Source organism: Neovison vison, chromosome 11, assembly GCF_020171115.1.
Source record: "Neovison vison isolate M4711 chromosome 11, ASM_NN_V1, whole genome shotgun sequence".
Lineage (NCBI taxonomy): Eukaryota > Metazoa > Chordata > Mammalia > Carnivora > Mustelidae > Neogale > Neogale vison.
In genome coordinates, this window is record NC_058101.1 from 1,864,855 (window position 1) to 1,891,096 (window position 26,242).

Below are 26,242 nucleotides of genomic sequence, written 5' to 3' on the forward strand. Positions count from 1 at the left end.
ACTTTATTTATTTTATAGGGAGAGAGAGCAGGGGCAGGGGAAGAGGGAGGCTTAAGCAGACTCCGCGCTGAGCTCGGAGCCGGACCCGGGGCTCCATCTCACGACCCTGAGGTCAGGACCTGAGCCGGATCCAAGAGGATGACCTTTGACCGGCCTCACCACCCAAGAGCCCCGAGAGGAAGAGTCCTCTGAAGTGCTCCTCGTTGGGCGATACGTGCGTCCTCATGAATTAAACCTCTCACTAGTGACCCGGATCAGGGCGGCCAGGCCTGGAACACTTCCGGGGCGGATGTTAAACAGCGACGGCTAAAATGAAGACTGCAGACGGGGGATAAGACCATGACAACGAGGTCGTCACCGCGGAAGCAGCGACATTCTGTGTCACTTGACGCCACGATGGAATCACTCGTTCCTGGGTCGCCGGTCTTCACGGAGGGTGTCTCCTTCGCTAGTCGTCGTAGGCGGGTCCAACAGCATAAAAGACAAGTAAACGGGATTATCACTTCTCTCAGGAGGTCACTTCTGCGGGAGAAGACTGACCCTGAATAACGGAATGACGCCCCCCGGTGACCCCCGCTGCAGGTGTAAGCGATGCGCACACTCGCGCACGTAGTCTCCCAGCCGGGCGGGTAAGTATTACTGTCGCCCCTTCTGTTTGATGACGGAGCTGAGTCCTGGAGGTGCTCCCACTGGTACGAGGCCACACAGCAGTGAGCAGCGCGGCCGTTCCCCAAACCCAGACCTGATGCCCTTCACCGCTGCCACGTTATTCCAGAAGAAAGCTGGGAAACCGGGGTCAGGAATCCCTAGGAATGGATTAACACCGTTTTTACCACTTTGTTTTATTCCTGCGTCCCACGTGAAACTACTGTTAAGAGTCTGGTGCATTCCCTTCCACCTTTTTATGCAACTGGTTTTGGCACATTTTTTTTAGATACGGGTGTGATTGTGTGGTAGATGCAGTGTTTGAGAAGTTGCTCTGAGGTCTGGAGGCCCTGAATGTTATTAAGCAATGACAGGGGAAGTCCTTGAGAATCATTGTTTAAGGGCTTTCATGGCCCAAGAGATACTATTTTTAAGACTATATTTTAAAAACATAATTCACCGGGAGAATAGTCATTACTCAGAGGAGCTGTATCTTATGATAATCAGCAGTTTATGCTTAAGAATCATCATGAAGAGGGTGCCTGGGTGGCTCAGTGGTTAAGCGTCTGCCTTTGGCTCAGGTCATGCCCCAGGGTCCTGGGATCGAGCCCCATGTCAGGCTCTCTGCTCAGCAGGGAGCCTGCTTCCCCCCTCTCTCTGCCTGCCTCTCTGCCTACTTGTGATCTCTGTCTGTCAAATAAATAAATAAAATCTTAAAAAAAAAAATCATCATGAAGGCCCACCTACATGTTGACATAACTAGTGGTCTCAGGCGTCAAACTGATATTTAAATACTTTTCCATCCTCTTGTTATTTAACCTAAGCAAGTGGAATTGGTCCATCAGGCATAGAAGTTACAAACGCATTTGTGATTTTGGAAATTTCCAGAAATATTTGTCAAGAACTCAGTGAGAGTAATGTTTCTTTTATAGTGCTAAAAACTGGAGGTAGGGAAGGGATTTAAAAATCGTAATTATGGCCAGTCTTTCCATAAAGTACATGTCTGCTTAAATTTTAATGACGGCATAAACAGGAGTACACGGCTTGCCATAAATCCATGTCGATCAAGAAGGCACATGAAACTCTCGTTAGAAAAATGAGGAAGTGGTGGGGGAGGGGAAGAAAATTTGCTGCAGACTTTTAAACTGTAGCTACTGACTTTCACTTCCGAAGCCGATTCTCACCTTTGAAACCCCAACTGATCTAAGCAGATTTCTAGTTTGCCGGCGAATGAGTTTGAAGACGAAGCCGTCCCATCGTGCTTGGTTTTCTTTCCGCTTCAGTTGGTCGTTCGAACAAAATGCTGAAATGCCAAGGAAGCAACTTTCAGAAATGTGCTCGTCGCTGTACATGGAGATCACGTGTAGGGGGGCTTCCCTGGGTTACCTCAAGGCCCTGGAATGTTCTGGTACTATCTAAAGGCCGAAAAGTCAATGCTTGAGGAAGGAAACATCTTAGCTGGGGTGGACAAGAGCAGAATAAAATTGATGGTCATGAAGTCATGAAAAAGACTCGCATCTTTCACTTACGATTGCCAGATTCATTGCAGCCTCACCCTAACGTCCATCTGAGAGCACATTTCTCAATATAAGACAAATTTGCTTAAATCTGATCCAAGATAAGCTATGAAACAGCAATCACATCGGAACCGAGCGTTTACTTAGATGGTTTCATTGGGTCCTCGTGACCACCTCATGAGATGCTACATAATTTCTTTCCTTGTGCAGATAAGGAAATTGAGATTTTAAGCAACACAGAGGTTTACGTGACTCGCCCACGTTTACAGTTAAGGAGTGGCGGGGGCTGGAATGTGAACACAGATAAGGCTTCCCAAAGCCTTTGGCCACTTCCTTGTTCAAAATCTCCAACGGCAGCTAATAGCCAATCAATGCAATCGATAAGAGATGCGTGGGCCAGGGCAGATCTTTGGAGAGCAGAGAATGAACGAAGGCACAGGGAAGCAAAGGCAGGAAATTTTTTAAAACCAGCTCACAACAGTTGCTAAGAGAGTGAATTTTACAAGTTGTCCCTAGAAGAGAAGGAGCCGTAGCTTAGGCACGGGCACGGCACGCACTGGGCACACGTGCGTCAGGCCTCATGCTGCGCTTCTGAAACGGACACAGCGCTGAGTGTCGTCCGTGGGTCGGTGTGAAAAACCAGCTTTGCCGCTTCGGTTCACCCCATGGACGATGGGTTTGCCCCCATTCCTGGATCTGTTCTACAACCCTCTCTGCCCCGTTTTCACAGCCTCTGGCTTCCGGTGGGGTTTGGCCCGTGGGAGGCACTGGCGGGAACAGGGAGGACCGGAGGGGAGAGGTCAAGGTCGGGCTTCCTCGCGTCCTCCCTGCTGCAGTGCCGGTCTCTGGCGGTCCCTGCGTCTCTTCTGTCAAACGCCGCCGCCCTGCGGGGTGCTCTCGGCGGAACACGTGCCCTGCGCCTCCGCTTAGTACTTTCCAGTGCCTGGAAAGTACTTAACCGTACTATTTTTGTTGTTGTTTTTTTTTTAGGATTTCATTTATTTTTTTATTTGTGAGAGAGGGCAAGCTGGGGCCAAGGGGAGGGGCCGAGGGAGGCTCCCCGCCGAGTAGGGAGCCCAACGCGGGGCTCGACCCCTGGACCCCGGGATCATGACCTGAGCTGAAGGCAGACGCTTAACGACTGAGCCACCGAGGCGCCCCAGACTTTGTCTTTCTGGTCTTCTTCCTCCCTCTATAAATCCATTTACTCAATCATTCGCGCGACAAATATCCCTGAGCGAGATGCCCCTCCAAGGGCTGCTGGTGAGGGGCAAGTGACAAGCTCCTGCTTTCCTGCAGCTTAAAACAGCTCGAGCCTTTGGTTCCCTGTGCTTTTGTCCATTATCAGCCCCTCACTCATCTCCTGAGCATTGTAATTTTTAGCCCCAGTTCCAATATTTCTTTAAAATGTCAACATCTAGATTCCTGTTGAGCACAGTGAAGGGCTGGGTTCTATGCTAACAACAATTTGAAAAAGAATTCTGGAAGTTTCACTGGTCACATCAGCATTCCAGATCTTCTTTCCAAGAATTCCTAAATCTGAAAAATCCACAGGAGCGGATGGAATTCTCCCTAGTGGACTTGGTTCCCCCGGAAGATAACGAAATGCTTTAGGAGTCAAGGGTCATTTGTAGGACTATTGAAGTATTTTTCCCGAACCATGTCTAAAGAGTTGGCAAGGGTTTCGTGCTCCTTTTGCCTTCGGATAGGGGTGTGTTGGGGAAAGAAGTTTTCCACAGATAACCCGCCTCTTTCTGGAGGCCTGGACTCCGTGAGGAAATGGTGGTGAGGGAGAGAGAGAGGGAGAGATGACGGCGGATGGAGGCGGGGGACGGAGCAGGAGCTGTGGAAGCCTCAAGGAGCAGCAGAGGCCCCGGTGCCACCTTCCAGAGCACTGTCCCCGCCAAGTCTGACTTCTAAAGTCTCTCGGCCAGGCCGATGACCCAGGGGGGCTAGACGGGGGCCTTTCTGGGCTCCCTGCATCTCCTGGCCAAATAGCTTCTGCCTTTAAGGTGCATGAGTAGAAGATGCAAGAAAGCCAGTAATCGTCTCCGAAGTTTGGTTCAAATGAAGCAATGACACAGCGTCGGGTGCCAACGTTGCTTCCTTTCCCAGCAGCGAGACGTGCTGTCTGCCGCCGTGTTTTCCAGCATCGAGGTCCCGATGCTTCGTTGATTTCAACTCAAACCTGTCCCTACACTTGTATACAAATCCTAAATTGTATTTACAAAGCCCCAAGCTGCTTATGAGAAATAAGATTGTGGCTCTGTGGGTAAGGAGTATTTCTTGCAAAAGGGCCTTTTGTTTTCTTGTCTGCTTGTTTATGAAAGTGGGGCCGTGGGAGAAAAAGATGAAGAGGGAGAGACATGGAGAGAGAATTGGCCAGATTCAAGAGGTGTTTTATCAAATCTTTGTAATTTAGGGTAGAAGTTGGTAAACTATGCCAACTTTGGCATGACCCAGGAGCTAAGGGTTTTACATGTTTTGATGGCTGAAAAAAAGCAAAAGAAGAGAAATACATTCAAACGCATGTAAATTGAAATTAAACATTAGTATCTGTTAATGTTAAATATAAATTCAAATGTCAGCGTCCGTAATAAAGTCAGATTGGAGCGTAGCTACACTTGCTTCTGTGGCTGCTTTTGCGCTACATTGCGATATCAAATAGTTGTGACAAAGCCCCAAAAAAGTAAAAAATATGAATTATCTGGTCCTTTACAGAAATTTGCTGACCCTTGATGCACAGTGAATGTGGTCATTCTTGTTCCCAGGCTTTAAGCTTGGCTGTCCAAGGAAAGGGTCTAGTGATGCAGAATCTAGATTTATTTGTATTTTTGTAAGGAGTAGACAAAGGTTATTACTCACTCAGGAGTACATTTGACATCCAAATAGACGGAAGCCAAAAATGGGACCATCTGTATGAGTCAAACAGAAATCAAAACACTTTGAGTGAACTTAGGCCGACGCAAGAAGTTTTCTTGGAGACGCTGTAGTAGCTGCTGTTTGTAGAACTGTCCGTGTGCCACACGCTGCGTCAACAGCTCCGTGTAATCCTGAAAACCACCCCGAAAGATCGTCTTTAAAGGGTGTTATTTAGGTGGAGCAATGAGTTGAAGTATAAAAACCAAGAGGGGTGTACAATCCACATGGAACTCTAGAGGTCGAAGAGGGGAGAGCATGTACTCGTAGGGACGCCTCAGAGGGTCAGGGGTCAAGCGTCTGCCTCCGCTCAGGTCCCGACCCCCGTGGGCTGGAGCCCTGGGTCGGGCTACCTGCTTAGGCGGGCGCCGGCTTCTCCTTCTGCCTGGGCCTTGGCGTGCGCACGCTCCTGCTCTCTCTCGCTCACTCTCTCAAATAAATAAAGTACTAAAAAAAAAAAGGAAAGCACTTCTAAAGTACAATGCAAAGGGCTGGGGCTCCTGCCCATCTGGCGAGAGGTCTGGTCCTGTGGCAGATGGAAAGACCCACGTTCCAGAGCTGTTTTAAGGAACCAGTGACCCAACTCCGGAAGAACGCCTGATGGCGTCTGGCAGGTAGAGGCTGCCCAGCGAAGGTTGGTTTATGTCCTTCCTCTTTTCTTTTCTAATGACATTTCATACTAGTAGCACGTGTGTGGGCTGCGCGTAAAGGACGACTGGACGCATGCAGCGTAGCTCATAAGGACGGCTGCCGCGGGACTCCGCAGAGGGTCTGGGCTGGACGGGGACCGCAGTGGGAATGTAGCTTCTCTCCTTATTACTTTTGATTGTTTAGATTCTGAAACATGTAACTATATCAGCTGCCAAAACATTAAGTCAAAAATCTGTAATGAGGCTTACTTTGGGACCTATCCACTTCAGAGCCTCTCTGGTAGAGACCCAGCCAATTTTATCACAGTGGTTTCCCCTTCATTGGTTTTACCGCGTTCTCCCCCTCCTCCTCCCCCTCTCCCTCCTTCTTCTCTTAGATTTTGTAATTTTTTTTAAAGTAATCTCTACACCCAACATGGGGCTTACCCAACCTCACAATCCTGAGACGCAGAGTCATATGCTCTACTGACCGAGGAGCCAGGCATGCTTCATTCTCTCTCTCTCTCTCTTTTTAAGATGTATTTATTTGAGAGAGAGAGAGAGCGCGCGCGCACAAGCAGGAGGGGCAGAGGGAGAGGGACAGAGACGTGGAAGCAGACCACCGAGTGAGGAGCCTGACACGGGGCTCGATCTCACGACCCTGAGACCATGACCTGAGCGGAAACCAAGAGTTGGACACGTAACCGATGCGCCCGCCAGCACCCTCCTGTCCCAATTGTGTTCTTTCTTAAAATGTACTTTGAACTTAACTTATTCCTCGATATGCACACATAATACGTAGGCAATTTCTTTGTTTCACAAACAACTCCCGTGGAAAACAGTGAGTCTTCAGCCGGCGGTTCGGTCCATTTTCACACCGGAAAGTCAGCTTCTGAGAGCTCGTTCTGTCTGGTTCTCGTACCCCGTTCGTGTCCCCAGCTACCTCCGTTCCAGTGCGGTGGCTTCTTTGGTACGGACACCCGTCCTCCGGAGGCGAGATACTATTTACTGATGCTGCACCGACATAAGTGACGGTCCACACCGCAGTTCAACGACTGCTTTCTAAACGTCCCAGAACGTTTCCGTGGCTTGTGGCCACAGAAGCGCGAGCGTCTGCTCCCGGACCCTGCCTTGCGGCCCGCCTGTGTCCCCTCCGACCTGCTGCCCCCTCCGACGTCCGACCCCACGTGTGGGTCTCAGTAGCCTTTATTTTTCTTAAAGATTTTATTTATTTATTTGACAGAGAGACGCAGTGAGAGAGGGCACACGGCAGGGGAAGAGGGAGAGAGAGAAGCGGGCTTCCCGCGGAGCAGGGGGCCCAACGGGGGCGCCATCCCAGGACCCTGGGGTCGTGACCCGAGCCGAAGGCCGACGCTTCAGGGCTACTGAGGTCTCAGGTCCTCCTGCTGCTTCTCTCACCCCCGGGCCGGTCACCCCGAGTACATTTGGTTAATTGATGTAGGAGCAACCCGTCAACTTTTGATACTGACTTAATTTTCCAGAATGCTCTTTCTCTTTGAGGGGAACTCGTTAGGCTCAACTATTTCTATAAACCCCGTTCTTCGTAATAATTCTCGGTCTCTTTCTACACGCTTTAATGTCTCTTCCTGGACCAGCTCCTGAGGTTAGTTCGTGCGGATCGAACCTCCGCATTGGTGAGGGGGAAGCCAGTCTGCGGCTTGCAGCAGGCCCCGGAGGAAGCATCGGGGACGCGCAGACACCCCGGTGGCCCCACACACATGAACACGAGCACACGCCGCACACCCCACGCTGCTCTAGCAGTTTCTGGGCACGAAGCCGGTGCTCGGTCCACCTATCCAGGTGGAGCAGCAGCCACGGCAGAGGCCGCTGTCGTGACCCGAAGACCTCAGGGCTCAGACTCAGCTGGTTAGGATGAGACGCAAGTGTCGTCACCATTTGATCCCAATTTCCTCTTTTTGAGCTCTTCCCCCAGTGAAGCTCTCCGTGCCGGGTAGGTCTGTTTCCTGAAGACGTCTGCTCTGCTCATTCCTACCCTCTTAAATCTTGTAAATTTTTATTATTTCTTAAATTGTATTCTCTCCGCCCCCCAAAAAAAGTTTCCTAGGTTCTTTTTTGTTTTTAAAGTAGTTTGTTTTGCCTGTGCCAATTAAAATTCCCTGTGCCACAAAAGCCTAAATAAAACCCATCCCTTTCCCAGAACCAATCTTGGCACCTGCTGTTTACAAGCTCGAATACTTGTCCGTATGCGCCCTGATGGCTTCCCGGTTGTGTTTCTTCCACACATCTTGTTTCCTCAAGCAGAGGGAATGTTCCTCTGAGACATAATTTGGGTTTTCTACTTTCTCATTTCTCAGTAACGCCTACCCCAGAGCTCGCTGGACTGCTGGGTGTTCTAACAGTACCATTAAGTTAGACCTTCTAGAAAGCATTTTCTAATTGGGAGGAAGAGACTGAACAGAGTACTTCGTAGTGTCCACCACGATGGGTATTCGTGCTTGGTTATCTGATGAAATTTCAACGAAACAACGCCAAGTGTGTGTTTATTCGCCTTATCTCTTCGAGGCGAAGAACGGGTGTTCACAAACACTTAGTGACGGACACAGTGTCGCACAGAGTATGTGCAGAGCTGGATTTGAAAACACACGTGCTTGATGTCCTAGTTGCCCCCTCCACTCGATATGGTAACGGTGGTCACGATCTGAAGAACATACAATTTTACAGCTCATTCCTAGTGGGTAATTTGACGAAAAAAAATAGTTTTGCTTCTTAAATGGTATTTTCATCTTTTTTGAAAAATTAGATTAAAATTGCATAGGGAACAGCTTCTCTTTATCAAAATATGGAAACGAGGGGGAATTGCTAGGGAAATAAAGTCAGTAGTTAAAGAAATAAAGTTTTACTCATCTTAGTTAACTATCAAAAAATTCACAAGGTTAGACAGACTTTAGGCTTCTCAGTTTCTGGGAGAGCAACCAGGTCCTCAAGGTATATTTTTTACTGCCTGTAAAAGGGTCTTTCAAAGACAGATTTTTTTCTTCCCTTCTCTCTTTTTAACTTTAAAAGACAAACTAATATAGTAGTACAAGTGTAATTTTGAACACTTCCCAAAATAAAATCTAGGCCCAAAATGCCAAGAAGGCAAAATGGCAAAAAAGGTCTCATAAAATTTTCTTGAAATCCAGTTCCTCCTTCTACCTCCGGACCACATGTGTCGCTCTCCACCTCCTCAGCCTCCCTCCTGCCCTGGAAACAGAGTGTGTGTTTATTTTACCGTCTCTTCTCTATGGGGCTTTTTCTTTTTCACTGAATTTTTCTTTTTTTTTCACAACTGAGTCCTGCGGTGGCCATGCCGGGTGTAGACGGACTGCTCTCCGGAAGCTGCTTGACGCAGGCAGGACGGCTCGTGCAGACAGAAGGAAGGATCCCGTCCTTCTTACAGCAGGGCTCCGCCCCCTGAGAACCTTCTGAGCTCCCACAGAAAAATACATTTCATTGACATCTTCCTTCCCCATAATCCCCTCCCCCTGCCCCCCAGTGAGCTCTGGAAACTCTCATCCCCGTATGTCCTCTGGAGGACAGATATCATTCTAGGCTGGATAAAAAGAGGAAGAGGGAAAGGATGAGGGGGAGGGAAGGGGCTTTTTGGAAGAGGTTGAAGCTTTCCTTACCAAAAAAACCCATTTCTCTTTATTCTAACCCCAGGCTTGTTTTCATTTTAAGCTATTAATTTGAAATAGCTAATCAGTTGCCACAGGCATACACACATTGCCAAGATGGCGAAATACCTGCCTCGTCTAATCAACCCCGAAGTGATGATGATTTATATGTATCTTGTGCACTTAGCCTGAAAAGCCCTGGCACTCTCCACCAGATGATTTGCCGAGATTATCCAGGAGGACTTTCTTTTTTTTTTTTTTTTTTTCAAAGATTTCATTCATTTATTTGACAGAGAGAGATTACATGTAGGCAGAGAGGCAGGCAGAGAGAGAGAGGACGAAGCAGGCTCCCCGCTGAGCAGAGAGCCCGATGTGGGACTCGATCCCAGAACTCTGCGATCATGACCTGAGCTGAAGGCAGCGGCCCAACCCACCGAGCCACCCAGGCGCCCCCCAGGAGGACTTTCTAATTCACACTGACGACCCAGAGGCCCAGGGAGGATCACAACAGTTTCACGATTGAACAACAGCGTGAACACACACTTCTTAAGAAACGAGAAACAAACCCCACTAAATCTAGGAGGAGACGCCACGAAGCTTAGTTTCCCCATTTATTCGGACAAGTGTCATTTTGCTTTGAATGTTTCTCATTCTCAATGGGGCACAAGTGGAAATGTTCCAGGAGCCCCCAGAGAGAAGTCAGGGTTACATGGCATGAGCTTCCGTTGCTGCTCTGCTACCAAATATTTACTGGGAAGCAGGATGCGTTTCTTCATTTAAATGAGAATTATTTGGTTTGGCTTAATGAAGCGAGAATTAACTGTTCACTGGAACACTTAACCCACCGCTGTGATGTATTTGTCTTTATTAAGGAAACCTAATACATTCCTGGCAGGTCACAGCAACACTTCCCATCTGAGGGAACTGGTAGGACGGAAGACCATTGGCTCTAATTGCAGTGACAGCGGGAATTTGAGCAACACGCACTGAGAGTACTAAATGCTACCGCCGTCCCCATCAAAGCTTGCGTTCCATCTTCTGCCCAAATGCCAACCTGCTCTTCCCTAACCTCGACCACCCCCTTGAGTCCCACTCTGGGAATTCCGTCCCCACAGTGGCGCACTCTCTCAAAGGAAAGCACAACCGGGCATCATTAAGGGCCAAACCTGGCATAGCAACTTCTCCTGGCGTTCTGCCATTCAAGTCAACAGCAGTGTTGACCCAAGTGAGATGATGAAATTATCTTGGGAACATCATAATCCTAGGGAACAGGGTTGCAAAAAGATTGGCTTCCACTTGCTTGAATTTGGCTTATCTTTTCCAAAAAGCCTTTCTCAAACTAAGGTGCATTTAATATTGTGATTAAAATATACTGGACATTCTAATAAGATTTCCGAAGCAAAATATTTTAATTACTGGGTCATTGTAGTAGTAGAGATAAGGAATCACGAGAAAAAGAGAGAAAAGAGGAGGAACTGAGGGTTAGTTTTTCAAATAGAAATTCTATTCAATGTGCTGTTTTACAACAGGGCTGTTTCAGTGCCTGCCTCTCCAAGATCTCAGTATCTTTTACCAAAAGAATCCTTTCATTATTGTTATCTTAGGTTCTAAATTTTGTAACTTCAAAAATATGTGTTTTTTTCCCCAGTAATGAGAGAATCCTTTAATTTTTATAGCAGACCCGTGAAACATCATTTTGGTTGAGTGAGTATGTTTGTCCCTTTCTGTGGATCCTTGTTGCTGTTTCTAAACCTAATATTTCGAGAATATTACGCCGCCTGGAGTGGATAAGGAACGGGACCATCATCAGGCCTCGTTCTCTTTATGGCATTTGTTTTCCATTCAGTGTCGGAAACATGGAAAAATAGGCAGAAGAACACGGAACTCACTTCTTGTTTTGCATTAGCACCGCAGCTGCCAGTGTGTAAAGAGAATCGGTCGGACCCCAGAGGCCGTCCTTGCCCAGGACTACTTGGATGGTTACGGACCGAGCGATTGTTGGGTGCAGAACACATAGATGTCCTGAGAAGACATCGGGGTAATTCGGCTTCTCGCAAATGCCCGGTTGTGTCGTTAGAGGGACTCCACAGTTAGATCCGTGAAGATGCCCTCCAGCTCCTCTGGTCCAAGGTGTCTCTCTTCTCGTGGTCACAGTCCCATACGACCTGAGGCTGCTCCATCCTAATGTGCCTGTTACCTACCAAAAGGGATGTCATGGTGCATTCCCACCCCCACTCCCCCCACCCCTCCACCCCCCACCCCCGCACGCGCCCCCCACCCCCCTTCTGTGGGTAAGCTCCACCCACGTATCTGGATTGCCGCATAGTCCAGAACCCTGCTGGGGTTCCCTGTAAATGATTGTTTTAGGGTGTGGGGGGGGGTACGGTCAATCAAACATGGACTTAACTTCTACTGTGCCTCTTGGTGCTGAAATACAGTTTCTTTTTTCTGTGCTCTAAGCTCAGAAGTGGAGAGGAGCAAGTCAGTAACACACTTCTCAGCCGCCGCTATGCAAACAACCAGCACTTCTTGGCCCGTCAGGACCTCCCCTGGACACTTGCTTTTGTGAGGCTCCTCTGGGGCCAACAGAGAGACTCTTTAAAAAAAATAATAATTTCTTCTAACCTCTTTCTGCCTTCTCTTTTAAGATGTGAAGGCAACAATTTCTTGGACTATTCATTAATAATTTAACCCCCCTATGATACCGGGGAAAGTATCAGGGAACATCACGTTTTGTAACCTATCTAGAAAACAGCTTTATCAGCAGGCGTCAGCCGTGTCCTGCCTGTACCCCGCGACTGGACACGCCCGCCAGCAATCTCTGAATCCTGAGGAATAAATAACAACAAAATCCTTCCTAGGTTTTTTAGGTTATTTTGGGCCCTTAGTGTCCCAGATATAGAAATATGCAGGAAGAGATTTATTTGTACATTGAACTCCTTGCTCTGCGTGGAATTATTCAAAGAATTATTTTAAAACGAAAATATTTTACTATACAAGGAGTGAGATGCAATCATGGAATGTTCCTCTTCCAGAAGCTGTCGGGCAATCCCTGCTAAATGCAGGCCACGTCTGGTCTGAAAACATGCTTTTTGTGGTCTCTGTGTTGTGTTTTGTTTTGCTTTTTTAACTAATTGATGTAGGAGCCATTTTATGTGAACCGGAAATTTCACATAGTAATGGATTTACGGATTAAAAAAATCTGTCAGTAGCAGGTCTGTGCTACCCTTAGGTAGGAGCTAGGTAGCAACTGCCCCGTCCCTTTAAATGGGGCTCAGGCCCTCAGGAGCTGAGGGGTGCACCCCCTCATAGCAGGCACACATCTTTTAGTCGGCCCTTTGGGGCAGCACAGGCTGCTTTTTGGCCACAGTTCTCCTCTGAATGACAGACCAAATCCCACTGTAGATCTGCCAAAGACATTGGCTTTTGTGATCACTCTCTTGACAAAGACCTGTTTGATGTCATAATCTTTATTAGAAAGCATAAAGAGAAAGTGTGGTGATGCTTTCTGAGCTCCTTCCTTTCCAGAAAGATGAACCCTCATTCCTTAAACACCCATCACGTACCAGGCACCTTTCCTCCCCTATCTCACGGGATCATTGCAACTCTCTCAAGTGGGTATTTTACAGACAAGGAAAGTGGAGCTCAGAGAGACTGAGTAATTTGCCCAAGATCACACAGCTCCCGGCTGGCAGATCAAAGTTGCGTTTCTAGGCCTGCCCGGTTCCAAAGCCCAGACTCGTCTACTAAACCTCCCTTCAGAGGACTCCAGGAAAATCTCGTACCTCTTACCACATCCTTGTCGAGGATACGGAATCGAATCAGAGAGGCGGAAGAGGGAAAGGGAAATTTTAAAGCTTTTTAAATTTCTCAATGACTATGCCATCATTTCCTTATTAGGATGGCAATAAAATCACCTATTTGGGTTTCTGTAATTCCTCAGGAGCTGTGAAACTTAAACTTACGTGTGGCTCCTGCAGGCAGCTGGAAGGCTGACATCCACACTTCTGCTTTTGCCCGGGCTGTGCAGACCCACTGCTCAGTTGCTGCCCAGCTGTATGGAGCTCAAATTGTAATAAAAGTGGTTTAGTGCAAACCAGACAGACATAATGGTCTTTGATTTCCCCCTAGGCTTTGAAAATCTCTCTTAATTATCTGCCCTTACGCTTGGAATTTCTTTGCCAAGTTCATCTTCATTTACTGAAGTGTCTCCAGAGCGCCACTTTTAGAGGAATTTCTTCAGAACTGGAAACTGGCCCAGAGCCCTCATGTCGGGAAGGTCAATGCAAGCGATAAAGTTGACTCGAAAACTTGCTCCAGTGAGACGGTCACTCAGGGAGAGGGAGTCCGGCCCTCTCGGTAAGAAACGCCGTAGAGAGAGGAGTCAGGGCGGAAGAGAAGAACGGCCAGAACTGGGGGAAAAACACTTTAGTTGTTGATTCTCTGGGTAGCGGAGAAGGCCTTCCTTCTGCTTTGGGGAACTCCAAATGCCCGCTCGCCCAACCACTTCCACCACCTTCCCAATAACCCATCCAGAGCCTTCCCTCCGTCAACGGCCCGTTCGGCCATCTCTGAGCACCTCTCCATTCCTCTCGGTCCACCTGCCCGCTCACTCTCCCCTTTCCCGCTGATGACGGCATGTTATGATATATATTCAATTGCTTCATCTATTATTTGTCTCTCTCACCTTCATGTAAGCTGTTTGCACTCAAGAACCTGGTCTGTTTGGCTGACTGCTATACCCTTATCATTTTGTCTGTGCAGGACACATAGTAGGAATTAGGGTTAGGGTTAACTTGACAGGCTCATAGTGTATACAGATTTTGGTCAAACATTACTCTGGGTGTGCCTATGAGGGTATTTCTGGGTGAGATTAACATCTGAATCTGTAGACAGTGCAAACTGTCTTCACTAATGTGGGTGGGCCTTGTCCAATCAGTTGAAGGCATGAATAGAACAGAAAGACTGATATTGCGGCCATCACACTTACCCTCATCCCATAAAAGTAAGAGGGGACCCCTCCTGCCTGGCTGCTTTGATGCTGGTCTGTTCGGTTCTTCACACTCAGACTGAAACATCAGCTCTTCTTGGGTCCCAAGCCTGCCAGCTTTCAGACTAGAACTTATACCATTAGCTCTCAGGCCTTCAGATTCTGACTAGGACCACGCATCAGCTCTCCCGTGTCTCCAGCTTGCCCACTGTAGATCTTGGGACTTCTCAGACTCTGTAATCACCTGAGCTAATTCCTTATAATATAGGTAGATCCGTGACAGACGATACACAGACGGATGGAAGACAGACAGATGATAAATTTCTAGTGGTTCTGTTCTCTGGAGAGCCCTGATACAATGGGCCAGACGTGCTAACTTTGAAAGCATCATGTCCTGCTTCTCTTAGAAGCAGGTACCAAAAGGAAGGCATTGTGCGGGAGGTTTAGTGAGGAAAGTGTCTGGGAAGGATAAGGGTTAAAGTGGGGGAGGGAAGGAGCAGGCAGGGGGAGCCTTTGGCGTATAGTGCAGGTCTGAGATCTAGGAAAGGGAAGAGGGAAGGAAGGGTTGAGTAGGAAGAGTTTCAGACCACGGCAGAATTCTGAGAAAGTTTTGACCATCCTGCTGGAAAGTCCCCAAGCCAAAAGTGCCCATAGGAGGAATCCCCCCTTGAGCCAGGAATGGCCCAGTTCTAATTCCCCAGTGGGCTCAGTGTTCGTCTGGAGCAGCCCTAGGGGAAGTGTGGCCTCTCAGTGAATGCTCAGGAGATCCCAAATATGGCGGCTGAAGGCAACACTCCACCACAGGTTCTCTCCGAGGGGGCATCTCAGCAGGGCGCCCTCATGCCCTCTCTTCCAGAATGGCTTTCTGAGGCTGAGGGAGGACTCGTTCATGTTTCAGTAAATACAGAATCTCTGGGAGGAGGACAGCATATTTTCAAGGGGGAGCTTTCAGGGACTTCTCGTGGAGCGTATGATCTTAGACTGTATAATTACCACATCCAGTCTCAGCGCTGTCTCTGCCCACAGCCAAGAATAGGGTATGGTGGCGGGGATCTAAGGAGAGCGGGGTGTGGAAAGCAGACTGCAGGTCCTGCCAAGGCCAGGGGCACGGGGAGAGCAAGCACCTGCCATCCAAGTGATGGGAACAGGACCTGGTGTTGGAAACCAGTCAGGGCCTGGACAGCTTTGGTGCCCACACCCGACTTGACAGACCTCTGGCTGAGACTTTGAGGATCTGGATACCTTTCAACAGCGCTAGGAGGAATATGGCGGCCCTCGGCTTCCCTAAGTTGGAGCAGAAAATCTCCTGCGAGTGGGCAGGAAAAGATTCTAGGCCACCTGTTCTTCTGGCAAACAAACTAGTGCTTGTTTGTGTTAAATGGTTATAAATCAAGTTCTTTCTTTTAGTTCTCCTTTAAGATCAAAATTTATTAGCAACTCAGAAAATTTGTGTGGGCTGGGCTTTCCCTGTAAACATTTCCCTCCATTAATGTATTTCCCCAATTCTACAAATTAAGAGAACTGCCACCTGAAACTTGCAAGAAAAAGAAAAAAAAAGAAAGAAGAAGAAACATTTGTCAATTAATTTTGATGGAATTATAGTGACAAAACATTAGCAGTGGGCAGGGATTTGGAGATCCTTTACTGTTACACGTAGGGAAGTCGGAGCCCAGAGTAATGAGTGGTGTCCCAAGATCACCGGGCCAAGAATGCGGGAAGAAGGCTGGAACCCAAAGTTTTCATTTTGGGGCCAGACCTTTGCCCACCTTGGCAGCCTCGTTTTCTTCTCTGATCGTACCTTGCTCTTTGAGTCCTTCAAGTTAAGCACAACCTTGGTGAGCCAAAGAGTTTTTGTTTTCTGGGAAATCACTTTTTTCTCTGGCTGAGAGTTTAGTGACTTCATATCAGCAGGAAAACAAAACACAGTGCCGTGCTCCAGGAGCCCACGCAAACTCCATCACCTTGACAGCTGACCACGGCCAAAGCTAAGGTCAGTCCTGGGGGAAGGACGGAGAGGCTGAGGGCCTGGGCTCCCGCGCGGTAGCGGTAGAGCCGACCTCGGTCACGCAGTGGATGTAGGACGCGGCCGCGGCCTGGCCGCAGCCTCGAAATTTCTTCTGACGCAACCTTGACAGTTATCTAGGAGGACACGGAGCCCCAGAAGAAGCAAGTCAGGACCGGGATGCACACCCCTTCCGGCTCTCAGCCCCATGACTGTCCACAGCAAACTACTTTGGAGAGGCCAAGGAAGAGGCTTTAAATGGAAGGTGTGCGAGCGCGAGTTAGGAAGTCGCGTCCGTGGGAGGGCTTCGGCCACGCCGTCACCGCGGAGCCCTCCCGGGTTCTGGCCGCTCCAAGCGCTTTCCTTGGCCGGGTCGTCCTTGCACAGGGGATGCCTCGGCCTCGCCACGGTAGTCCCAGCGACGGGTCCCAGACCCCGGGGGCCTGCACCAGCGGAGGCTTATTTCGCACATGTGGGTCCGGGCTGGGGCGGCCGAGGTCCTGCCCCACATGCCACTTGCGCGCAGGGTCCGGCAGGAAGGACACGACCCCACTGAGATGGGTCGGCCTCGGGGCAGAGGCAAAAGGGCACAGTGGCCCCGAAGGCTCTGTTCGGTCACGGCACATGTCACTTCTACTTAAAGTCCGCAGGTCCGAGCAGGTCACATGACCAAGCCCAATGCCAATGACGGGACCACAGCCAAGTCCCGAGGCAGTGAGCAGCGATGTGGGGCGGCCCCGGAGACGTTTCAGACACAGACGCACAGTAACACAGACGTATCCTAGCTAACGTGCAGTGTCCGAGGAACAGTTTCAGACACAGACACATTGTAACACAGACGTATCCTAGCTAACGTGCAGTGTCCGTGCAACAGTTTCAGACACAGACACATTGTAACACAGACATATCCTAGCTAACGTGCAGTGTTCGCGCAATAGTTTCAGACACACAGTAACACAGATGTATCAGACACAGACGCACAGTAACACAGACGTATCCTAGCTTACGTGCAGTGTCCGTGCAATGTCCCACGAACAGTTTCAGACACAGACGCACAGTAACACAGACGTATCCTAGCTAACGTGCAGTGTCCGTGCAACAGTTTCACCACGGAAGACAGGAACACGTCGGAAACGGGCCTGCAACCCCCACAGGGAACCACCGCCGCCCCGTGTTAGCTTTTGTCGTCGTCAGCCACAAAACGTAGGAACAGGGGACACCGCTCGGTGCCCCCCGTTCATGCAGACGCGACAGAGCTGGTGTCTGAGGGCAGCCGGCGTGGCGGCCCCACGGAAGTCACGGCCCCGTCACTGCTCACACGGGCCCTGTCACTGCTCACACGCGCTGCCGTCTGTCTGCAGCCCTGGGACGCGGCCGCCCCTGCCCCACGTCCTCTGCCCGCGGGTGCGGCCTGCCCCGGCCTCGCACCGCGCCTCAGACCCCGGCTCCTCCGACCCGCGGCCGCTCCCTCGGCCCGTGAGCACGCGCTGAGCACCGGCGAGCGCGGCACAACAGGGGACAGTCGGCAGAGCGCGGTTAGAGGAAGCGGGGACGGGCCTTTCTCACAAGCCTGGTCGGGACAGCCACCGCTCGAGCCGTCGGACTGAAGTCAGAATCGTGACGTGTCTGACCCCACGAGAAGCTGCCGCAGGGAAGTGATAAGAGATTTCGTCCTGGGGGAGGCCTAGAGAAGGGAGAGGGAAGGGCGTTTAGTTGAGCCTCTGAAGGGGAAGGTGGGCGTGAACCTGTGCGGGGCAGGGGAGGGACGGACGCGGGAGGAAGGCGTGAAGGAAGGTAGCACACGCGTTGTGAGCTCAAGGCCCCCACTCGGCGGGAGCATCAGAGCCCTTATGTCTCGTCTCGGCAACTCATATGGTAGCAAAAGCAGAGATGAGCTTTGTCACTTGATTTTAAACTGCTGTTCCCGTACCAGGTCACATCACCTGTCGTGACTAATAATGACTATTTCTAGAACTCCCGTAATTATCCTTGCATAACACAATTACATTGCATTGTGTTTAATAAGCACCAAAGCGTGACTTTGGTAAACATTATTTTCTACAATATACCAAATATTTACAAATCCTGTGTTGGCTTTTCTTCATCCTTAAAAACGATGGCAGCTGCCTTCAAGAAGGAAAGCAGACTTCCTGTCTTTAAATGACCAGTAGCTCTGCGGTAAAGCACGGTGGAAAGTGTCATCATTTTAGAGGGGAAAATTGTTTTCATTCACTTATTCATTCATTCACTCAACCAGCAAATATTTAGTGAGCACGTAGTGTAAACAAGGAATTACTCTAGGTATCAGGGAGGCAGCAACAGACAAGAAGCACAGATTTCTGGCCCCGTGCATTGTGCCTTTTGCTGAGTATGTAAAGCGATATAATGAGAACCAAAAAGCTAAACTGCACATTTATGGAGGAGGCAGACCTCAATTGTCCGGCTGATTAGTATCATTTTCTTCTGCAGAATGTGGGTCATCACTGAGTACCTTCTGCCCGGTAGCTGACGTGAGAGCCAGGCTCTGGGGGGTTGAGCAGGTGGCACTATGTGTTGTATGTTGGCGGAGTGAGTTAGAAAGGGACTTGAAATGGAGAAGGGACATCCAGAAAACATCTGACATCCAGGAAACAGGAATGCGGTCCTGAACGGGGGTGTTCAGAGTGAACGCAAAGCCCAGACAGGACCTGAAACATTGCTGGGAGGTGCAGGAGCAGGACAGGAACCCCCAGCGGTGTCCACGGGACACCAAGGTGGACAAAAGAATCCAGGTTCCCTGGTTTGCAGCTTCGTCTCGGGAGGGGTGAGGTGGTTCAGCTGTAGAGCGGGCACTGGCACCAGAACCCCCAGCAGCGAAGTTTGGCCCGAGACCTAACAGCTGTGAAGCTCTGGGTAGGTTACTTAACCTCTCTGAGCTCCATCTGCCCAACCTATAAAAGAGAAATGTAGCCCCTAACCTGCAGGACTGAGCAGGTCAGTAATGTCCCGAGCACAGACTGCGCTCTCAATGACCACCCTATCATGGAGACAGGCAGGTGCCCTGGCTTGGGGCGTGCATCTAAAGTAAGCGGGAGCCGTCCAGAAACAAGAGTGAGGTGGACACGCACAAAGGCGGGAGCCTTGGGGGAGCCCCATTATCAGCTGTAACAGCACTTTCATGGCAGGACGTCCACAGGGGGATGGCAAGTCGGGAATCAGAGACATAGGAGGCGCCCATGAGTCCCCATATTAATTAATAATAACAACATATTAACATTTATTTTTGGGCGTTACTGTACTCAACATCTGACCGGCTTAGCTCCGTTAGCCCTCACAGCAAGCCTAGAAGGAAGATAGTGTTGTCTTCAGTGTCTTATAAATGAAAAAACTGAGATTCAGTTGGCCAAACTGAGCCAGCTAATGGGGGGCAGAACTCGACTTCAGGTCCCGCTGACTCCCAAGCCCATACCCTTCACATCCAAGGTCTGGAGTGGGAAACGGGGGGTGGCCCGGGATTTGGTTTGAGAACTCGAACTTCCCTGCCCAAGCAGACACACCCAAGCCACCAGGGTGGCTCTCCCCGCTGTGCTCCTGGAGAAATGAGGTCAGTCTGAAGGGAACCACCTTCCCACGTGAGCAACCCCCTTGTGGATTGGAGTTGATTCTTTTGGTTCCTTTCAGATCCCAGTCAATCAGCTTCTCGTGACCACAGACGGCTCTTCGGGTTCTAGAAAGGCAATCACAGTCCTTCCAGGCGGACTCCCCTTTCTCTGGGAATTTTGACCAGGCCCCCAGGGCGGGGAGCCAATGCGTCAGAAGTACCCCAGCCCAGGAGACAGGACCCAGGGTCAGTCTGGGCCTCCACCATTTACTACCTGCGATTTGGGGCAAGGCCCTATCCTTCTGGGGCCTCTTTTCGTTCCTCTCTTGCAAAGCAGAGATAATGACCCAGGCTCGGGTCAAACAACTAGGAAATGAAGGCGTCTGCAGAAGGAGTCAGTATGTAACCGTCTGCTGTTCCCTGTGGCATCGCCGGGTCCTGACAGGGGCCAGCTGGGGGGAGTGAGGAAAATCTGGGCTCTTTGCCCCCAGAAGATGTCAAGGTCTTGAGCCCCAAAATGCTTGAACTGACCCCATCATCATACTACCTTGAACTTCGGTAAAACCTATTTTAACTCCTCTTTTGTTTCCCCAGTGCAGCCACAGTGAGTCATTTTCCCCTCGGGAACAAGTGTCACCTTCGCAGTTCTGCCCCTTCTATTTTGATGTTAATTTTAGCGTTACCTGTGTGGGTTGCTGGGTTTTGATCCAAAACAAGCCCTGCCCAGAATAGAACAGAGACAGCTCTCTGACTCACTTCACAGCTTAAGACTTCAGCATGTTAATAGCTTTGCCATTTCTCAGGGAGCAGATTCCGGCAACAAAGCCTACTGTGGTGTTCTGGCCTCATAATTTTCGGCACGAGGATCTGACAAAGGTCCACGGCACAAAGATGGCACCTGCTACCTAGTGTTTGGGAAGAATTCGAAATTATCAGAAGAAAGCTCCGTGCAGACTGTCCTGTGTGTTAGTTCGGGGAGCTTGACTTTGGTTTTTCTGTTAAGCCAATCCCCTTAAAATATTAACTCATCCCAGTGAGCAAAGACCTGCCTTTTTCCTGAACCTTCCGCTTCTCCCTTACAGGGTCTCACAAGCAGGCATTTTCTTGTTTTTCTTCTTCTTTTCTTTTAATGTACGATCTGGCCTGTCGAAGGAGCCACCAAAATGCCAGGGCAGCCGAGCGAATAATCGGCATTTACGCGGGGCCCCGCCGCGTTTTCGAACCAGAAGGACGACGGAGCCGAGTGAGTGTGGCTTTGTGCAGCGGGCCTGCCAAGCATTACTATTCCAGCCCTCAAACCCGTGCCAGACTGTTAATATCTTCATGCTTATTCACGTGTCAGGGAGTGCTGGCAGATGTCAGGGAGAACGGGAGGCTGTCAACAAGGAAATTACTTACATTCACAGGGTGACGGCGGCAGTCTGTCAGGTAGCGTTTGAAAAGAAGGGAGCAGAGGGGAAAAAACGAAGGTGGCAGCAAACAGCGCTGGGGGAGGGTCCTCTTTCGATGGATCAATTGTTTAAAGACATCTCATTTTCCCTCCGTTCCGAGAGCTCAACCCCAGATACAGCAGTCACAGGTCAATCAGGAAACCAGACGTCGTTGTCTGGTCCTGGGGGCTTCGGCGAGAGCCGGGAGACTGGGGCCTTTTGTGTGTGACCCACGACCAATAACTCAGGTTCCTTCCCGAGCGGCGGGAGTGCGTCCTCCGGGCCTCGGGAGACACACATGGTTTTCCAGACTTGACCGATTTCACTCAACAGCTACTGACCACCGGCTCTGCGCTCGCTGTGGTGATGACCCAACGGCTGAACGTACAGGGACGTTTATTTTGAAACACATTCTTTACACTGGAGAGAGGAAAGGGCGTCCTCTTTGCTGCGCCGTTTTCAGATCGCGAATCGGAGCTCGGTAGAATTCCGCCTGTGCAGGCCTGACGGAGCCCGCCGGGGGCTTGCCGGTGCGACAGAGGGGGCTGCGGACTGGAGCTTCGGGGGAAAGACTTGTGGACGATCCTGCCTTGGAAAGCTTCTCTTAGTTCTGGATTTGCTGCGGTGATTCTATTTATTGCCTCCTTATGCCTGTACAGCTCTTTTCCTGTCTGTTTCTTCACTGGTCTTTACACCCCCCGGCCCTGCATGTACGTGTGCGCTGCGGGGGACGCAGGCATCCGTCGCTTCTCAGATACTCGGGGAAAAGCCCACATGTAGCTACAAAACATGCCTTTGAAAGGAAAGGTCAGGACCCCCAGAATCACCCTGGAAACACGAGATACGTCCAGTGCTTGTCCCTGATGATGAGAAAAACACCGCTGCGTGGCAATGCCGTTCGGAGTCGCGGCGGCTCCCGGGGCTGCCCTGCCCAGTGGCCCACGTCTCCTATTTCACAGCCCCTCCACTGTTTTAGAAGCTCTCCCAGAAGCAGGAGGAGAGAGGAAGTCAGCACCATGTGTGAGCTGCTTCTCGACTCCCTAAGGAAAAGCAAATATTGTACTGATGGAAAGTCCAGGCCTAAAGGTGCCCAGGAGTGCAGGAATTGAGGCCGGGGACTTTCCCCCGAGCGCCTGAGTCACCTGAACTCCTGAAATACACCTGCCATGGGGACTAGCCTCAGGGGAACCAAACCAGTGGCTTGAACGGCGAGGCAGTGACAGTCTAGACGTCCCTTGGCCAGGGAGGTGGCCCTGGTCGATCCCCCTGGGCCCCACTCCCCACCCCCCTCCCTGGCCACCCTTCCTGGCCAGCTCCCGACCCTGCCCCAGATGAAGTGGTGCGGGGTTGGGATTCGGGGTAAGATACGCTCCTGCCGCGTCGGCACAGCCCCCCACGAGCACGCGGCCTCCCTGCTGGTCTGGCCGTGGACTCCCGGGCTGCCCAGGACACACCTCCAGCCGTCATGCACGAGGCTCCCGGCCCTTTCCCGTGTCTCTGACCGTTTGACGTGCTCTCCTCAAGGGGGCAGAGGCAGATTCCCGTCTGAAAAATGTGGGATCCCTGAATCATCCCCCGGGGGGCTTCCAGGGACACCTCGCATGGCAGGAAGGAGTCCGTGACGGTTTCCGTCAACTTACCTCACAGTGTCCCTGCTTTTCCTTGCGAAGCTGAAGCAGAGTCATGGGGCCAGAGGCTCTCTGTGACCCTCATAACGGCTTTACAACATCTCTCCTCGGGAGAGTGGAGCTTCTCCACCCCACCCTCACCTGCCTTGTCCAAACCCACCCCGGCGAGGTCAGTCCAGCCCTTCCTCCCGCATGCTGCAGCAGTAAGGTCTGGGGGAAGAGCGTGCAGGTCAGTCCGTCCATCCAGTGACTCGGGCTGAAGAAATACTTAAAGCCACATAGAATGTGCTACCAGCCGGACAGAAGCAACGTCATGACAGAATCCTGAGGCATCAGAAAAAACATGAGCGAAGCATCGGGTTTCCTGTATGCGTCTAGTTTCCCATTTGGTTCCTTCCCAGGTACTGCTCATTTTACTGAAGCGCTCTACTTGTCAACAATTAAAATCCATAGCATTTTCAAATCATTTTCTTTTTCTTCCCACTCCTTTCCATGTTCGTGATTGCTAAATATATTATTCTAAATCTTCATGTTTCCTATATCCTAATCTCTAAGTGGATACGGGTCAGAGAGTAATGGGAAAATTAAAAATAACAAGGCTATCACTATCACTAATTGAGTAGTTACTAAGTGCTGGGATAATGTCCTGAACCATTGCCCCCGTGTTATATGTGAGGATTAGGGTTTAGAAATGTTAAACAATTCAAGGTCTCTTGTTTGTAATCCCAGCTCAAAGGCCAAAGTCCCTCAGGACCTGTCTGGGACTAAGATGCCAATTTAAATGTTCATAGAACCCTAGACCATCTCCTATATTTCCTTCATGCTGCTTATGAAATTTTGTAATTTTACATTTTTTGTGTCATTATTTGATAAGTATTTCTCCCCCCAGATGCTCAGCTGGCGGATAGCAGAAACCACATCTATTATTGCGACCGCTGAGCCTGATATACAGTAAGATTATAAGACACATTGAATGAATATTGGAATGACTTACTTAATGAATAAATGAGTTCTTATCTGTCCAACCCCAGAAATCCAAGGTTTTAGTGTAGGCAGCAAGATTGCTATTTTAATGACGTTCTAGGAGACAGAGAATGTGAAGCACCATGTAATAGGCTACATTAAGTCCTGCGAGCCGGACGGCCTGGGTTTAAGTCCCAGCTCAATGTTGGCTTTTCTGGCTGTTTGATCTTGGACACGTTACCTGACCTCCCTGTGTCTCAGTTTCCTCATTTGGAAAATGGAGATAGTAACAGAACTCCCCTCACACGGTTATGAGCATTAAATGAATGCATAACCTCTCAGAAGACTGCACAGGACTTAGAAAGCTTTGTGTATGCGTTAGATATTATCACCACTTGGGAATTTACTTAGCACGGAAAAAAAAAAAATACCCCAGACTAATTTCATTCAAAGAGTCCTATGTGATAGTATTTATTCACTGATTCAAAGCCCCTTTTCTGGTCCTTCTTTTTTTTTTTTTTTTTTTGTTTGTTTGTTTGTTTTACTTAAGATTTTATTTGTTTACTTGACAGAGATCACAAGTAGGCAGAGAGGCAGGCAGAGAGAGAGGAGGAAGCAGGCTCCCTACTGAGCAGAGAGCCCGATGCAGGGCTTGATCCCAGGACCCTGAGATCATGACCTGAGCTGAAGGCAGAGGCTTAACCCAGTGAACCACCCAGGCGCCCTGCTCTGGTCCTTCTTAAGGAGGATCCTAACGGTGTTCCTCTCAAAGAAGTGGCCCCAGGTTTTTCACTCTCAAGCAGAAAATACCCAACATGAGTCCATCTGGAGATTTCTACTTATCTTTTACCCCAAAGGTTCAGAAAGGAAATATTTAGCAAAGATCAGTTATTTTAAAATTTTGAGCACACGTTATAAATATATATTTTTAAATATCTACCACCCTGTTGGGCCCACACCCTCCATGGTCCTCACCAGTAACTGTGGAATGAGGCAGATGGTCAAGGGCCTGACCTAGAGGCCCTCCATCCCAGATCTCATCTCCGTTCTGCACCTTATTGGCCCGTAGTCCTTAACTGCGTCTTGTCTGCTGTCCTTCTGTGCCTTTTCTGATCGTTTTTTCCATTGTTCCTCCGGCCTTCCTGTGACCAGGGTCATCAAGTGGCCCTTCGCCGCTTCCTATTCTCCACGTATTCTCAAGGCTCCAGGTGAAATCATAGCAGAGACTTGGAAGAGCGACACAGTCAGTCAAAATACCCGTGTGGGAATTTGTCTCTACTTCTGCTCCCAACGGGCTACTTGCCTTGGAGCAAGTTATTCAACCTTTCTGGCTTTCTTCGCGCCCATCTGTAACAGTGAGGCGGATTCTCCACGATGCGTGTTCTGGAATCAGGTTCACCTTCCTCTGCCCTGTCTGTCCGTATCTGTGTCGGAACCGCGGTCACAATAGCACTATTTTCAACAGACCCTTTCCCAAGCCTTTCCTCTCCACCCTATTCCTCGGTCCCCGTATCAGAATGGCGAGGTCTTCCTGTTAGCTCTCACTCTGTTTCCAGATAAGGACACTGAGCTAAGACAGAGCAGGATGTGGGACTTGGCAGCATCACAGAGACCCAGGAGCCCAGGCGTATTTTACTGGGGCCTGTCAGGCTTTTCTGCTCCACACGCTGTATGCACGGCATGGGGCAAAACGCTAGCAACACAGCAACAGTCCCACAGGTTTTTGTAATAGAACACACAGACACAGACACACACACACAGATACACACACAGACACAGACACACACACAGATACACACACACACACAGACACACAGATACACACACACAGATACACACACACACACAGATACACACACACAAACACGCACAGACAACTGAGAACTGAAAGTCACAGATGGAAGGACCTATTGAATAAACCCCAATTTCCTTTCATCTTGTTGTCTGTGAACACAGAATCGCCTTGCCCTGGATGGAATCCCCCACCGTGGTAGGAGGGAGCCCCACCTCTCGCGCATTCCACGAAGGGCCCCGTGAGAGAAGAGATTTGTTTTACGTTGACATCATTACTTCATCCTCATGCAAGCACCAGCCTTGGGACGGATGTCCCTCAGCCCCGGTCTGTCTGGACTTCAAGCAGTGCGTGTTTTAATGTATCCCGAAGCGCTGACCTTCTGTAGAGCAACGCAAATCAAAATTGGAAATTATCAGTTTTCTTATAAATCCATGGTGTAGGTCTGGGTGTACGAGAAGTTAACGGACTTTCAGTTTTGTTTTCAGTGAAGTGACACATAGCAGGGT

The 26,242-nt window shown here is 49.7% G+C and overlaps 1 protein-coding gene across 1 annotated transcript in view; it reads left to right on the forward strand.

The window, feature by feature from the left end:
* Window positions 1–26,242, forward strand: part of LOC122889717 (basic proline-rich protein-like) — a 51,873-nt gene that overhangs the window by 11,204 nt on the left and 14,427 nt on the right. Inside the window, exon 4 of the mRNA XM_044225084.1 lies at window positions 17,702–17,816. Within this exon, the coding sequence (XP_044081019.1) occupies window positions 17,702–17,816 (115 nt within the window). The remainder of the gene's footprint in view (window positions 1–17,701; window positions 17,817–26,242) is intronic.